The 17436-nt window shown below is 48.0% G+C and overlaps 1 protein-coding gene across 2 annotated transcripts in view; it reads right to left on the reverse strand.

Annotated features, from left to right (window-relative positions):
- Nucleotides 1–17436, reverse strand: part of LRCH1 (leucine rich repeats and calponin homology domain containing 1) — a 1427405-nt gene that overhangs the window by 569652 nt on the left and 840317 nt on the right. For both annotated transcript variants that reach the window (XM_069640111.1, XM_069640112.1), the window contains exon 8: nt 2284–2386. In XM_069640111.1, the coding sequence (XP_069496212.1) occupies nt 2284–2386 (103 nt within the window). The remainder of the gene's footprint in view (nt 1–2283; nt 2387–17436) is intronic.

Here is a 17436-nt window from a genome sequence, read left to right on the forward strand (position 1 = left end):
CTACAAAACCCACACGTATAAAAGCACTTAATTTGTGGTGCTGTTTCCAAGCAGTTCCTCTCTGGTGTTTGTAACTCATGTAACTAGGACATCGTTTATTGTGTATAGTAGGAGTTTTATGGTACACAAGTGTTGAGCACTTCGTCCATCGTCAGTCAGTGCGAGTGATTTTTGAGAATCCTGTAGAGCCGATTGCTTTCACTGCTGTAACCAGTGGCCTTTTAGAACCTGTATCACAATGACTCTTAATGTTTCTCTCTCTCTCTCTCTCTCTATGGTTTGCCACGTGAAGAGGACAACAAGTCAGAAGTTAGTGGACCTAATGTCCAAGGCTAAAGTCTATCACTAAGGATGCCTCCTCCCATGGATATTGTAACTCTTGGGTAACTGACAGCCACTGGTAGTTTATAGTGCCTCAGCACATTTCTTTAAAGAGCACAACCGGTTCTCTCCAGCCATGAGCCCACCACACGCTCTGATAATGGGGTTCATTCCTTGGAGCCTGGTTCTATGCCCAAGCAGGCATCTCCTTCTCACTCTAATGTTTGACTTTCACCCAAAACCAGGATCTGTGTAATGATTCTCAGCAGGCAATGGTCAGGGTGCCTTCCTTCCCACCACCCCTGCCTTATAATTCCTCCAAATTCTCTACGTGACCTCTTTCTTAAACTACTTCCTGACTATGGCTTCCCTCTTCCTCCACTATTCCTTCAGATGTTCTTCCTTCCGTCACTACTTGGTCTCTTCACCAAACTCTACCTTACTCTTCTCAGCTTTCACTCCCTTAACCTCTTCTCTCGTCACACAATCAATGCTTCGTAAAGGGATGTTAAATCCCCCAAATTCAGCAGGGATCTCTCCCTTTTCATAGGGTGGTACCTGTGTCTCTTATTACCGGATTGTGATTGGTTTGATGGTGCCATGAGAGCAGAGGCTCACAGGATTGGCTGGATCTGTTACATTGTCTTGCTCCCTGTGTATCTCGCTCAAATCATGCAGGTACACCTTGTTCTCCCTCCAACATCATGCCTCTATTTGCTTTAGTGACACCAAAGGTGGTGCCTTCAAATGTGGATGTTGCCATTTTAGGGTCAGGAAGTCTTAGAGCCACCTGCTTCTGAGCTGTCTCCCAGCAGATCTTCATGTGCTTCCAAACTTCTGAGAAGCAAGTATCAGTGGCTCACTGTTCATGAAAGATCTTCTCTGGAACCCACGTTCATCTCCTTCCCTGAAGGTGGGTGTGCAAGCACTCCTGCAGTCAATCTTGCAAACCACATGCTTATGTTTAGGGCAACTATGGCATTGCATGCGTGGTCCATGGTCCCAGTTCACAGATTGTCACACTAACTTACTGCCATCTTCACGGTGCACTCCCCTATGTGGGCTCGGACATAGGAGTCACATGGGAAAGGAGATTGACACATGGGAGAGGAGAGAGACTGCACACCAATTTTACCGTTTCCAGGGACCACATCATAGAGTGGGAATCTCTCTCTGAACTCCCCCAGTCTCCATTCCTCTTCCACAAGCCACCCACATGGCAGATTTATCAAACGGTGCACTTGCAGCACTTTCCAACCAAAACAGGCACCTGCACTCCATAAACTTTACAATTTGGGTGACACAGGTCAATGTTAACGTCTCATTCTGCCAAATATGTCTCAATTAACAGACTAGTGATGCACCTAAACGTTTTGGTGATTGTGGGGAGAAACACTGGAAAATAATTCAATTACACTCATTTATGAAGTCACTAGAATAGGGGTGAGTGGATTTCTAAGTAGATTGAGAAATATTCTGAGGTTACCTCTTTGTAACAAACCTTTAAAGTTGCAGACTAATTCACTGGTGAACTGTGCCACTTGATTTTTAACAGTCTATGGTAAAATGATACACAAAGTTTATTACACATCACACGAGAGATACAGTATGTACTTTGCACAGAACAACATTGTATCAGATTGCCATTATAAGTAAAATATAAATTGCACATTTCTTTTACTCGGGACAGAATATAGTGATTATGTCGAATTTTAAACTGTGGATTCTAAGTGAGCCAAAGGATCTGTTTGAGCAGAAGTCAGCTCTTTTGTGAAGCAGGACTATACAGACCCCAGTACCATTCATTTTCACAATGCAAAGAAGATTTAATGGGCCCATATGTGTTAACCAAGAGAGTAGGCCTCTATACAATATACAAAAAAGTCCAAATGAAATCCAGGATCAAGGCATTGACAACGAGGTTAATGAATAAGTTACAGTAAAGTTTAATTAAGCTCAAACCTTTTGTGGGGCTTAGGTGATGGTGAGGGTTGTCTTTTGTTTGATCCTCCTCCGTGATATTTGACATTGGCACATTCAAACTGGTTGTCTCTTCATCAGAAGGCTAAAAAGAACAAATAAAAACATGCCAAATCAAGCTGCAGGAAAGAGAACATCATAACAGTATTCTGTAAGAAGGATAAACTAACACGTTTAGACCAGTGGATTTGTTGCAATACCTATAAAACAATTGTTTGCTGGTTAAAAAAGGCAGCAGAGATTTAGTTCCAGGTTCTCTTTGCTACACAAATCTGCAGCCAAAGTTTGCTGCAGATCTCAGCAAACTGACTGAAAATGTTTCACTTTGTTTGCAAATAATATTTCCAGCAAAAGTCCCTTTGCTGACTTTCTTTCAGGACGTTTGTGGGATTTGAAAAACGATTTTAGTGGACTTTATTAGCTGCATGTACGCACTACATTTTTTTAGAGGTTTGCAATGCTAGGCCAATTTGGTACACAATGTCCCGAAAAGAGCAAATGCAAAATTGCCCAATTTTGGACAAGATAGTTCTGTCAAATATATTTTGATCACTGTTCACTTTTACAGCTAGCTATGCATCATTACTGCCAGTAAATTAATTATTGAAATATACTGTTCACTTATCTTCACATTTGCTATATTATTTGGATTGGTGCAGTGCTCAATGCTGTTGCATGGCACCCATCATTGTAGACTATCTTCATTACACAATGCTGCTGCAAAATGGCACACTTTGTCCAACTGCTCAAGGAACTACAGTGTCTATTGGTTTGATGATAATTTTAAGGACTTGATGATTGCTCACCATGTTTTTGCTGGTCTAGGCTTCTCCTTCATCAACGGTACCTTTTGTGTCATGACAACGACCAGATCCTTGTGCCCCATATAATAAGGAAGCCCTTCCGAGGGCAGTCGATTGCACAGTGGGCCACCATGTGTCTCTCAGACCCCCAGGGGCTAGACAATCCCTTTTAAACTGAGTTACATAGAATTACGAGTGCTGGGAGCTCCCGCCAGCCAGACCCAGTCTCTCGGGGGAAAGGTCTCTGCTTGCTGTAAGTGAATGAAGGGTGAACATTACAACAACCCAGACAATGGGTTTGTTACTGGTTTACCCTGTGTGAGAAACATGAAGGTGTCTCACTTACTAGTCTCCAGGAATCTGTCATCCAGGTGGCCAGGGCACGGCCATCACTATTGGATCCAGTTCCTGGGGGTGGACCAGTGAGGGAGGATCACCTGGATGGGGGCTTCTCGGAAGTGGAAGAGGGACACCGACGGGTGAGACGAGGTACCCCCTTTCTTTCAACACCTTTTCCCCATCCTACCACGCAAGACATTCAGAAACATTGCCCCCCCCTTTTCCACACAAAAACTTCTCGCACATCACGAAAGACTACGGATTAACACCAGAGCCGTTTACCTGACATGTCCCAATACAAGGGTCAGGCAGAGTCAGGCAATTGGCCAGAAATACATTCACCTGACAGCACTTTCCCTTCCCCACAGGTATAAAAGGTGGGGCACGAGAGCACAGTACGAGCCAGGCAGACCGCACAACGAAAGAGTCCAAGCACGGCAGTTCAAGAGGAGGACAAAGGTGGCGAGAGGCTGACAAGGAGAGAAGCGACCTTGCTCTTTCTGACCCAGACCCGCGAGACCTCCATAGAAGGAATTGTAAGACCGCGAACAATAGCTCAAATGTGTTGCAGCAGATGTGAACGATACAGAGCGTGCCTACGCTGATGAGCAGGACAGAGGAAGACGCCTGCTACCGTGGCAACAGCATTGACTCCAGATATACTGAAAAGCCAAGCGGTTCATCACAGCCAGTGAGTCGAGGGGAGAAGCGATAATAAAACAAACTGTTAAATGAAAGTCGCAAAGTGGCACAATGTTGGAAAGTTCAAAGAACTGTAAATTGTTAAGGGAAGACCAGCTGCAGAGGGGATCGGCACCACGTGGGTGCTGACTCAAGAGACTCTGGTTGATCCGTGTTGATTGAAACTACTGATACCAGAAGGCCATAGCAGAGCCGCCAAGAAAGGTCAAAGCGGTCATACAGGGGTCTAGCAAGTCCCTGTGCAGTCAACACTCGAAAGTCTTTAACCAACAACCCATTGAGAAACGGAAAGGGCAGTGAATCCCACAGCAAGAGAAAGCAAAAGCAATTGTGAAGTGGACCTGACGGAGGGACGTCAATAAAGAGGGGCGAAGTCTAAAGTCCAAAGAAACATTGTGTTGACAAAAGTGAACCAGGCAGAGGGATGTCCACGGAGAACTGTTTAAAAAGACAAAGATTTGTGAATGCTAAGGAGAAAATATCTTGGCATAAGCAGAGTGAACCCGTCAGAGGGAAGCAAACATTTCAAAAGGGTCTGAGCCCAGAAAAGGGAGATCCAGAGGTGAGAAGCCATCAAACCAACACATGAATGCAATCGAGAAGTCATTCTGTATATAAGGCAGAGTGAACAAGGCGGGAGGGAAGCTGATATTTGAGAGCGGTCTGCACTCGGAAGAGGACGACCCAGGGGTGAAGAATCATCACCCCAAGTGATCCGAAAGAACTTTTTGTTTGTTGTTTGAACCTATCAGATCCTCGGAAGCAGGAGAGACAACATCCAAAGATCCCGATATTGGTAAGAATTGTTTGAGGGATCTGCGCCCGGAAGATGGGGATGAAGGGTCGAAGCCATCACCCAATGTACATTTGGAACAGAACTTCTTTTGTTTGTTATTTTTGAAACCCATCAGGTTCTTGGGGGCAAGAGACTTTTTGTAGAAAAGAGACTTAACCACCGAAGGTCCTGATACGTGAAGCCGAACTGTTGTCTCGTGCTGGGAAAGCTCAAGAGCGTGTTGTGCTCAGGAGTCCCGCCTTGTCCCGTGCTCAAAACGTGGGGAAGGGAGAACCCCCAGCTAACACATCCTGACTTATCATTTGTGAACACTTCTTTCTTTGTTGTGAAACCCTATCCCACACTCTTTTTATATTTAGCTTAAGGATTGGCAATACGTTTTTCTTAGTATAGGCCCTTTTATTTGACAAGATGCCACTAGGACTGCCTTATTATTAGATTTAGGATTAGATTAGGCGCTTTTCCAACCTACTTAAACAGTTTAATTAACACCCTTGAACTGTGATCACTTGTGTCTGTATTTTTTTATACCATGCCTTCCTTACACCTGGCACCTCTGCAAAGGAAATTCAATATGAAAGCTCATTCAACCCATAACACAATGGGTCAGTTTTTCCCGCTGTTGAGGGGAAGAGTTAACAAATTTATAAGGTTGAAAAGAATAAAGCATTTTCTCCTGGTGCATGGAGTGTTGCAGGAGATCAAATGCTTCAAGGTCTTTAAAAACACTCAGCACAGGAAACATATGCTAGGTTTACACAAGCACATAGAAAAGCAAGCAACCTCTGGGGGGGTCAATACACATTGCTTACTCAAGACAGAATATATTCCAAAATGGCAGATAAATCTTATATCAACTAGGGCCATCCCCCCCCATGGTACAACTTGACCAGGAGCATATAGTCTAATCCGGGAACTGCACAAACTCCATCACACAGGTGCAGGCTATTACACTGTCTACACAAGAGGAGCAGCAGACATTTCCTAAAACCGAACCAGCCTACTATGTGTGTGCTAGTTCTGGGAGGAACCATGCAGAAGGCAGATCCTGGGAAACTTTGCCGGGCCAGAGATGGTCAGTGCTTTCAGAATGTGATTAACCTTGCATGTAAAAAAGATCAAATTATTTCAGCTACCGCCTTTACAGGAGAACTACTATATTAATATTGAAAAACACTCAAAGCCTTGGGGTTTGGAAGCAGTCAGTCATTCTTGAGAAGAGCTTGGAAAGGTGGAATTTGGAGATCCTTGAAGAACCCAAGTGAGGAGACATGGAGGGACAACAGCAGATCTGGGGAGAGATGGCCATTAGAGAGCAGAAGAGCCTAAAAGGACTGCAGCAGAGAGGGATCACTTGAAAGGGCAATCCTGAAGTACTGCAAGGATGCCCTGGTGAGAGGTAAGACTGGTTAAGCATGAGGTAGCACATAGGATTGGGTTTAGGAGAAGGGCAATGGCTTGGAGGGGGAGTCAAGTGGTTCCATCTGGGAAGTGAGCGAGAAAGTGGAACAGAAGGAAGACCTGAAGTATACAAATAAAACGGAGAAGGTTACTTGGGAACAAAGTGTGAAGGGTACCAGATTTAAGAGAGAATCTAGGTTATCATCTGGGCAGTAGAAAAGCAAGTGACATTGATGGGGAATCAAACCTTTATATAAAGAGTGGAGGAGATTGCTTTGGATAGAGAAAGGAACTCATTTTTAAGAGAGAAGGTTACAACATTGGAAGAGGAAGCAACGGGCACTAGCTGGAAAGCAAGAGGAAGAAATAGAGAAGCCAATATGTGTAGTGTACATGATGACGTGAGCCTGTGACGAATGTGATGCGTGGATGTGCGGAATGTATGTGTTCGAGTGAGTGCTGGAATCCGAATGCAAGAGTGACTGTTGGAGATAAAGCTGGTGAGAGGAGGACGCTCAGCTCGTGGGCAGTTGGGGCAAAGGATTTAGTATCCATCAATGGGCATCAAGTTAATATGATGAGACTCAGGAGCGAAATATACACTGCTTCCCAAGAAGGTGTTCAATGAGGTGTTTCCCAACATATCGTTGAATGAGGTCAACATAAAGCTGCAAGCATATGGAGGTGCCAACATCAAAGTGCTTGAGTGGTTCAAGGCAAACTTTCTGTTCAAGGGTAGATCCACATCTGGAAAAGTATGTGTTACTGAAAAGGGTAGTATCCCCTTGCTGAGTTGGCTACAACAGAAAAGGTTGAACATCAAATGGAACCCTAATGATGATGATTGTGTACTTCACTGTGATGATGATGAGTTGCACAAACGACTGTTCACTGTAAACATAGGATGCCTAAATGGATTTTGCATAAAATAGACTAATGTGTGGGTCAAGACCAGACGTACATAAAGTGAGATGCATTCCCACGACCCTGAGGGATCAAGTTAAAAAAAGATCTGTTGAAACTGGAGCAAAATGGAATAATTGAAAGGATTGAATCCTCAGAATGGGTGTTGTCACTGGTGGTAGTTGCCAAGCTCAATGGCAAATTGACTTTGTGTTGATCTTCAGTCCCTGAACAGGTATGTCACATCTGATCGTCACCCCTTCTGAATATTGCAGTAACGCTTTCGACATTAGGGGAGGCATGGGTGTTTTCCTCGTTAAACCTTACATCAGCATACCACCAAATAAAGTTACACCAGGTTTCCAAACAGCTAACAGCTTTTTACACCAGAAGGGTTTTTCAAATTCGTGAGGATGCCGTTTGGTCTTGTGTCAGCAGGGTCTTTTTTCCAAAGAATCATGCACCAAATATTTAAGGATGAGCAAGGTTTAATCTGCTTACAGCATGATGTACTAGTATTTGGTCTGGATCAAGAGACACAATCACAGATTGAAAAGAGTGATGGGTATGCTGATAGGAAAGAGACTCAATGAGGAAGAAATTGAGAACCTTGGGCACATGTTCGCAGCTAAGGGTGTCGATTTGAAAAGAAAACTGGTGGATAACATGAGAAGTATGGCAAAACCAAACAAAGAACAATTACCTTCTTTCCTTGGCATGGCCGAATTCAGTAAGACTCAATCTGATTGGACTCAGCAGTGTGCCTCTGAAAGCAGTAGTATCAAAGTAGCATTGGAGAGCATTCCTAGACTACAGAATTTTAAAATAGGAAGAAAGACTATTATCTCACTGATGTGAGCAACACAGGATTGGTGTTATTTTCACGCAGATAAAAGCGAGTGAAGAACATCATGTCTTTGTGTCACATTTACTGAAAGGTGCTGAACTCCACTATTCTACCATTGAAAAAGAGCTATTAGCCATGCAATGGGCTGTTGGTAAATTAAGAACATTCTTGTGGGGTTCAAGCTTCACGATACACACAGATCATAAGCCTCTAAAAAAGACTTTGCAGAAGGGATGGATGGAGTGTCATCCAGGATAAGCAGATGGGTCATGCCACTCCAAGAGTATCACTTTGAAGTCGAATTATTTCCGGGGAAGAGGAATATTCCAATGTATTGTCTATGTGATCTGACTACAGGTGGAGATGAAGAGGATTACCGTGAGCGTGACTGTGTGTTTGTGGAGCAAAAGATGATTGCACAGGAGGAATGGGATAATGGTATGGTGCAGGATGTGACACTGAATAATATGAGGGATAAACCTAAGGAGAATGGGATGATCATGAAGGAATGTGTGATGGGATCAGATTTGGAAGGATTGTGGATGGAAAGGGATGAATTACATGTAAATGAGGAATACGTCATGAGGGTTGACAGAGTTATACCTACCATTAGTGTGAGAAAAAGGATTGTTGAAATCGCTCATCAATGGCATCAAGGGATTACCAAAACTAAACAAGCAGTCTGTGCAGAGTATTGGTGGCCAGGGTGTGATTTAGAGGTTGAGCGGGCTGTAAGAAATTGTGTATCTTGCACTTTGAGCGAAAAACGTTTGGTAACCAAGAAGAGTTCCATGACCTTGGTGTCTGTTCCTCAAATGGGAGAAAGAGGGTATGGACTTTGTGGGACCTATTTGGAGAAAGGGTGTGCAGAAGTACTTGCATAGTTCTGGTAGATGTAACGTCAAAGTGGGTGGAGGTGAACATAACTGAGTATTGCCTCCAAGGATGTCAAAGTTCATGGAACAAGGGTTTAAGCATGAACGGTGTGTGGTGATTACGGACAATGGCATCCAATTCCAATCTAAAGAAATATGTCCATACTTGTTAGAGAATGGAGCTGAACATAAATGCACAGCCATATATCACCCCCACACTAATGGTGTGGCTGAAAGGTTCAACAAAGTGATAAAAGATTGCATAAAATGGGCATGGGCGAATGGAGACGATTGGGAAAGGGTGGTGGAAAGTAGGATTGAGGCACATCGATTTTCATCACATGGAGCGACTGGTGTGGTCCCCTTTCAGTTGAGTAGTTAGATGAATTATAAAATGTGTCCCCCATGGATGAAGAGAGCGAGGTGGAATTGGGAGTGTGTGCAGGGAGCCAGGTGACTTGTTAGAGAGAGAAGTCTTCAACAAAATCAACTATGACAGAAGGAAGGCAGGCAAGGAATGCTGTTTGCATACTGATGATCTGGTAAGAGTGAAGCTACCAGAGTCTCAGACAGGGACCATTAAAATGCTCAAAACCTTGCAGGATTAAAAGTATTTTCCATAACGCAGTCATAACTGAAGATGGTAAGACCTGGAATGTGAGTAGAGTAGCAAAGGTAGAAGTTCAGAGTGTTCCTGCTATTCCTACTGCAGTAAGGAGCAAAGAATTGGCTGAAGTGGGGAGAAAATCAGTAAGGCAAACAAAGCATCCTGAAAGACTGTATAGATGATGTGCAACAAAAATGAATAAGAGTGTTTAGAAACTTACTGTGCATTGGCTCATTGTTCTTGTGGCATTTTCGCTCGGTTTCCTTTTCCTTTTGTTGTCATTGCCCTTTTGGTTGTTTTGGGAAGGGAGGTGTGTAGTATGCATGATGGCGTGAGCCTGTGTGTAATGTATGTGTTTCAGTGAGTCCTAGAATAAGAATGCAAGAGTGACTGTTGGAGATAAACCTGGTGAGCGGAGGACGCTCTGCTGGGGGCAGTTATACAGAGACTTCAATAAATACATACGTCTTACCCAATTAATGCCTCCACGTGATACTTCAAAATCCTTACACCAGACAGAGCATAGTGAAGAAACAACAGAGAAAAACATAGGGGAGTTGAAGGAGGTGTCAGGGAGACCAGCCAGAGGGGGCATTGGAAGAGAGAGAGAGAGAGATAGAGACAGAGAGCGAGAGAGACAGAGAGAGAGACCATATGGAGAAAATAGCAATTCAAGTTCACTGTAGTAAGGGCTGTTGTTGGAAGAGTGAGGGAGGAAGTGGGAAATATCGAGAGGGTATAGCATCATTATTTGAACAGGAGAGAGGGTAGAGGGAGGGGAGGGTACTGAAAACCAGGTTGGTCCAGGGGAGAACAGTAGTGGGAGGACATCTGAGATGGCATCACTAATCCGGGATACATTAAAGAGAGCCTAAGAAAAAGAAAGACAGTCCTGGGAGTCAATGTAGAAGACAGAAAAACAGCTAAGAGCAGAAACCCACTTCTCCATCAAACTCCACCAAGGTGAGCAACACCTCCGATCCAAAACCTTTGGTGAAGACAGGGGAAGAGACCTAGAGATTAAATGCAGCGCAATACTTGGGGGCTTCATAGTTGACAATAGCCTTTCCTTGTAAAATCGCAGATCCAAAAAGTTGCAAACTGCATGCCGACAGATCTCCACACTCCACAACATCAAACTCTTCATCCTTCCACATGATATATGTATGGTGCTCAAACCATTGTGACCTCACACATTGACAGGGGGAAACACACCTTACTGGGCTTCAACACACACCATTGGCCCCCACATGGCAGCTCATTACAGGCAGTAGTTTACAAGGAGGAACTCCAGGGAAAAGGAGCAAACCGGTCAACCCTGGGAGCAAATGTAGATAGACAATACACATAGACCGGTTGCTGAAGTTAATCCAGAAAGCAGAAAGAGCACATAAATTGAACAAGATTTAAATGGTGACTAACAATTCAATATTCATACTCCAAAGGTAATAATATTTAATTCACAGGGTTTTCACTCAAAAGAGTATCAAACTTTGGCATCAAAATTTAAGAACCAGAAGAACAAGTTACTTTCTTACCTGGTAACGTTCTTTCGATGGGATGGTCCGACGACGTATTCCATATCTATGACAGTAATCACCACAGCTGTGCTGCTTCGGAAACTTTTTCGGCGTCTGCGTCCTGCGTCGATGACGTCGATGCGCCGCCGTCGAGGACCTCCTCCGACGTCCGACGTCATCCGATGTGATAAGTAGGACGCACGACGCCAGTAGCCTCAGTTGTAGTTTTTTCCCCCAGAACGTGTGACAATAGTCAACTGCCAGTCCGACACAAAGCCTTGCGGAACGTAAGCTGCAAACGCAACAGAAATTCTGCAGCGGGGAAGGCAGGGCGGGAGCGATATGGAATACGTCGTCGGACCATCCCATCGAAAGAACGTTACCAGGTAAGAAAGTAACTTGTTCTTCGAGGGGATTGGGTCCTCCGACGTATTCCATATCTATGACAGACTCCCAAAGCAGTACCAAATCAAGGAGGAGGGAAAGAATTTAGAAACAAAATTTAGAATAGCCAATCAAATAGCAGAGCAAAGGACCGCCTTGCCAAAGGCCAGATCCTGCCCTCTGATGGAATCGAGGGAATAATGCCGCACAAATGTATGCACTGAAGCCCAGGTGGCAGCATCACAGATGTTGCGAATAGGAACACCCCTCTGCAGGGCAGTAGATGCAGCCAAGCCCCTGGTAGAATGGGCCCGCAAGCCAGCCGGAGGGTCCTTGCCCGCCAAGCGGTAACACTCCGAGATGGCCAAAATAATCCAGCGGGACAAAGTCTGTTTCGTCACAGCTTGCCCCAAGCGCTTACCAGCGTAACCAATAAAGAGTTGATCGTCCACTCTGACCCGGGACATGCGAGAAACATAAAAGCTCAAAGCTCTCCTAGGATCAAGCCTATGGAGCCTCTCCTCTTCCTTACCAGGATGCGGAGGAGGATAGAATGCCGGAAGAACAATCTTCTGGGCCAAATGAAATTCCGTCACTACCTTCGGAAGAAAAGAAGGACGAACTCGAAGGACAACCCTGTCCTTGTGAAATACAGTGAAGGGTGGCTTAACAGAAAGTGCCTGTAACTCACTCACTCTGCGAGCGGAAGTAACCGCAACTAAAAACACAGTTTTCAAAGTCAACAGCCTCAAAGGGCAAGAATGTAACGGCTCAAACGGAGCACCCATAAGAAACCTAAGAACAAGGTTCAAATCCCAACCGGGCACCAGGAAAGGCGACGGAGGGAACACATTAGTGAGCCCTTTCAGAAACTGTGAAATTAAAGGGATTTTAAAGTAAGAACATTCTTCAGATGAGCGCTTAAAGATGGACAGCGCCGCCAGGTAACCCTTAACGGTACCCACTTGCAAGCCCCTGTGGGCCAAAGAAAGCAAAAAGGACAGAACCATGGGGATGTCACATGCAAAAGGATCCACATTCTGAACTCTGCACCAGTCGCAGAACTTACGCCAACGGCAACGGTACAGAGACTTAGTTGCGGGCCTTCGGGCCGAAAGCAACACCTCCATCACGTCTTCAGGGAGGTCCCAATCCTTATACCTCAACCTTTCAGAAGCCAAGCGTGAAGGTTGAGGGATCCGACCTCTGGATGGAGAACCTGACCCCCCTCCCGTGAGAGCAGATCGTCTCGGTAGGGAAGACGACGTGGAGGGCAGATGGACAAGTCGAGAAGGTCCGGGTACCACGTCCTCCGAGCCCACGCCGGAGCAATGAGGATCATCCGGGAACCGAACTTCCGTAACCTCCGCAGCACTTGCGGGATGACGGGGACCGGAGGAAACGCGTACAGCAGCGGGAACGACCACTCCACCACGAACGCGTCTCCTAAGGCTCCTTTTGGAGGAAATTCCCGCGAGCAAAACCTTTCGCACTTCTGGTTGACACTGGAGGCAAAGAGATCCACTTGAGGGGTCCCCCAAAGGGCGAAGATCTCCAGGAGAATCTCCTGAGCCAACTCCCACTCGTGAGAGATCGTGCTCTGCCTGCTCAGAGCGTCCGCCGTCACGTTCTCGACTCCGGCCAGATGAACTGCCGAGATCGAAACTTCCTGCTGGATGGCCCAGAACTCGAGCTGCATCGCCTCCCTGCACAGAGGAAGTGACCCTGCCCCCCCCTTTTTGTTGAGGTAGTGCATGGCCACTGTGTTGTCCGTCAGGATCAGGACATTCTTCCCTCGCACAGTCGGCAGAAAAGCCCTCAGGGCTAGCCTGACGGCCCTCAGCTCCAACAGATTGATATGGAGTCTGGACTCCGACGGAGACCAACGACCGCTGACTGTCAGCCCGTTGGCATGAGCTCCCCATCCCGTGAGGGATGCATCCGACACGATCGTCACCTCCGGCCAGGGAAGCCAAAACGGAGCCCCCTTCATCAAGTTGCCTTCGACGGCCCACCACAGAAGGTCCCGGGCGACCGAGGGCGGCACCTGAATCGGGTCCGACATCCTGCCGGAGGACTGCGACCATTGCATCTTGAGTGCCCACTCATTCGCAGGCGAGCCTCTGGCACCAGAAGAATGCAGGATGCCATGAGGCCGAGCAACCTCAAGAACTCGAACGCTGGGAGCGTCTGGGCATGCTGAAACTTGCGCACCATCTGCTGAATGTGAAGAGCCCTCACCTGGGGAGGAAAACACTGCCCCAGGGAAGTGTCGAGCACTGCTCCGATGTACTGGAGCCTCTGCGTTGGCGTCAAATGGGACTTCTTTAAATTGAGGGAGAAGCCCAGCCTGTGAAGGGAGTGGCAGGCGACGGACAGATGATCCAGGACCTGCTCGGGAGAGCTCCCCCTGATCAACCAATCGTCCAGGTAGGGGTAGACGTGAATCCCCCCTTGCCTGAGATGCGCTGCCACCACCACCATGAGCTTGGTGAAAACCCTCGGGGCGGAGGTCAAACCGAACGGCAGGACCCGAAACTGAAAGTGCGAGTCGCCAACCACGAACCTCAGGTACTTCTTGTGCTTGGGATGGATCGGCACATGGAAGTAAGCATCCTTGAGGTCGAGTGACACCAACCAGTCCTGAAGCTGAAGGGCCTGGAGGACTTGAGAGAGAGTAACCATCTTGAACTTGTCCTTCCTGAGGACTTTGTTCAAACCGCGCAAGTCCATGATGGGTCTCAATCCCCCGTCTTTCTTGGAAATCAAAAAATAAGGGGAATACCATCCCTTGTTCCTCTCCGCTACAGGCACCAGTTCTATGGCGCCTTTCTCCAGCAGGGCTTGAATTTCCTGCGCAAGGAGCGGATCCGGACACTTCAAAGAGAGGTTCCCCGGTGGATTGTCGCGAGGCCTGTGCCGAAAGGGAAGACAGTAGCCGTGGGTTATGATCTCCAGAACCCACACATCCGAAGTAATGGCACGCCACTCTACAAGATGCTGCGCCAGCCTTCCCCCAACCGGCGAACCATGGGACAAGGCCTCATGACTGAGTAGGAGCGGCTGCGGCGTTACCTGAGGGCAAAGAGGCAACTGCCCGAGCGGCCTTGGCACCACGGGTACCCTGTCGTCCACCTCTGGTACCCCTGCGTTGGCCCCTTTGACTGCCAGCTCCTCTCGCTCTACCAAAGGACGAGTAATAGCGAAAGGAGCCACCCCTCCACTGCTGTCCCCTAGGACGAAAAGGCGGAGGTTGGCGAACTGCAGCGCCCAACGACTTCGCTGCAGCTTTTGAGGTCTGCAACCTCTCAAGGCTCTCGTCAGCCTTGCTGCCAAAAAGATGTTCACCATCAAAGGGCATGTTGAGGAGCCGGGACTGCACATCAGGAGCAAACCCCGACTTCCGCAACCACGCAAACCTGCGTATCACGGTGCTCGCCGCCATGGACCTACTGACGCATTCAGCTAAGTCCAAACCCGACTGAACGGACTCACACATGGCATCCTTACCATCCTGGACCAAAGCAAGGAAACCAACCCGTTCGTCCCCTTCGGGAATATGTTCAGCCGCTAACGCAACACAGTCCCACAGAGTGTGCGTGAAACGTGACAAGGCACAAATGGAGTTGGCCGCCTGAAGCGCCATACCACCAGAAGAAAACACCTTCTTCGCCCAGCCATCAAAATGTTTGTCGTCCCGATCAGGAGGGATGGTAGGGTACGACGCCTGCTTTGCCGGGGCCGTGGCCGCCTGCACCACCAAACTTTCCGGAGTGGGGTGCCTGGTCAAGTAGCAGGGGTCGCCACTGGCTGGACGGTATTTCCGCGACAAGGATCTGCCCACTGCCGGGAGACTCTCCGGAGCAGTCCAAGCCGCCGCCACCCTACGCTGTAAAGCCATATGGAATGGCAGAACCGGGTCAGATGGGGGACCAACATCAAGGATGTCCGTCAGATCATCCTGCACAAACTCCCCTGGGGGAGCAGACCATCCCAGATACTCAGACACCCTAGCCATAAGGCGCCGGTATGAGGAATCGGCATGGGAGCCAGGCTCAGGCCGACCAAATTCCACCTCCGGAGAGGTGTCCAGACCACTAGCATCATGCAGCGACTGCCTCAAATCGTCAAATTGACTATGGCCCGAGACAATGTCATCCGGCACCTGATCAGGAATCAGGCCAACCGAATCCTCATCCGCCTCCGAAATATAATCCAAGTGGTGGAAAGGCACCTGAGAGTGCCTGCTCTTAGCCAGAGCCTTCCTAGGGGGTACACCCGAGACACGGGGCACCTCCGACACGAAAGGCGTCGATGGCGTCGAGCGAATCGGCGCCGCCGTCGAGAAAACCGGCAACGGCGCCGAGAGGATCGGCGTCGAGGAAATCGGCGTCGACGTCAGATGCAGCGCCTCCAATATCGGCGGCGTCGACACAGCCCTCGAAGCCGGAGCCCCGAGCGTGTCCCTCGACGACCTGAACGTCGACGGCTTCGACGACTTCTTCGGAGCCGGAGCTTCGAGAAAGCCTGTCGACGCCCTCGACGCCTCAGACGTCGATGTCTTCCTCGAAGACATCACAGGTGCACACGGTCTCGATCGCGTCGAGGACCGGGACCTGGAACGGGTACGGCGAGAACGAGCCTCCTTGTCCGAACGGGACCTCTCCCGTGACTCGTGCCGACCACTCTTGCGAGCGGCGTCTCTCGACCTCACACGGCCGACCCCACTCGGGGGCGCGGACGGTTGAGTACCCTGCGACTCAAGAATCGCCAACATTTTCTTCCCGAAGGAAGCCCATTCCTCCGGCGTCGCACGGCTGGTGGGATAACCGACGTGCCGGGCAGAGTCCTCGGAAGAGGACCTGGAAGGCGACCGGTGACGGCGCTTCCGAGAACGCCTCGAAGAGGCAGAGGAGTGGCGAGACCGACTCCTAGAAGAAGACCGACGAGACCTCTGACGATGACGCGGAGAGTCACCCCTCGAATCATCCGTCGAAAGCCCCGCCGACTTCGACTTCCGGGGCTTGGACACCCGACCTACCGACAATTTCTTCTTACGTTCGCGTAAGGCCTTGGAAGTGAGCGACAGGCAGTCGACACAGTCATCCGTGTCGTGGGCCTCCCCGAGGCACCAGAGGCAGGCGTCGTGCGAGTCAGTCACCGACATCTTGGACCCACACACCCCGCACTTCTTGAAGCCCGGACGCGGGGTTGAAGACGAAGTGGAAGACATCGCTGCGAAGGAATATTCACAAACGAACAGGCTCGAAGAACCAGAAAGAACAGAACTCCAAAGAGTCGAGGCTAGAACCGAGAAACACGAAGCAACACGTTCGCGGAAAAAACGGAACTGAGGCTACTGGCGTCGTGCGTCCTACTTATCACATCGGATGACGTCGGACGAGGTCCTCGACGGCGGCGCATCGACGTCATCGACGCAGGACGCAGACGCCGAAAAAGTTTCCGAAGCAGCACAGCTGTGGTGATTACTGTCATAGATATGGAATACGTCGGAGGACCCAATCCCCTCGAATGACAGATGTAAATTACACTAAGTATAGAAATGTAGCTTTACACTGTTGTGGTGACAAAAAAAAGACATGCCACTTAACAAAGAACAAGTAATCAACACATTCATCAAGCTCAAAATGAATCTAGAGAGCATGGAACACAAGACATTACATTTGCAAAATATAAACACAAAAACATTAGAAAACATACAAAATGAAAGAGCATTATTAATAGAGCTCCTAATGATCCATTAGAAGCGCCTGCAAATATGGCTGTTCCGCCACCTACATTGCATGCACCAATTTTCTTGGCTACCCCTCCCCCACCTGGATCATATTCAAAACTGCACATATCACCTAAAAAGCAGTCTTGAATGGAACACGAACATACTTGTCAGCTAAACTCCACACGTCTGGAGGTCCTCACGCCTCACAAAAAACCACCATA

This window comes from Ambystoma mexicanum, chromosome 7q, assembly GCF_040938575.1.
Source record: "Ambystoma mexicanum isolate Mex_15411 chromosome 7q, UKY_AmexF1_1, whole genome shotgun sequence".
NCBI classification, from domain to species: Eukaryota; Metazoa; Chordata; class Amphibia; order Caudata; family Ambystomatidae; genus Ambystoma; species Ambystoma mexicanum.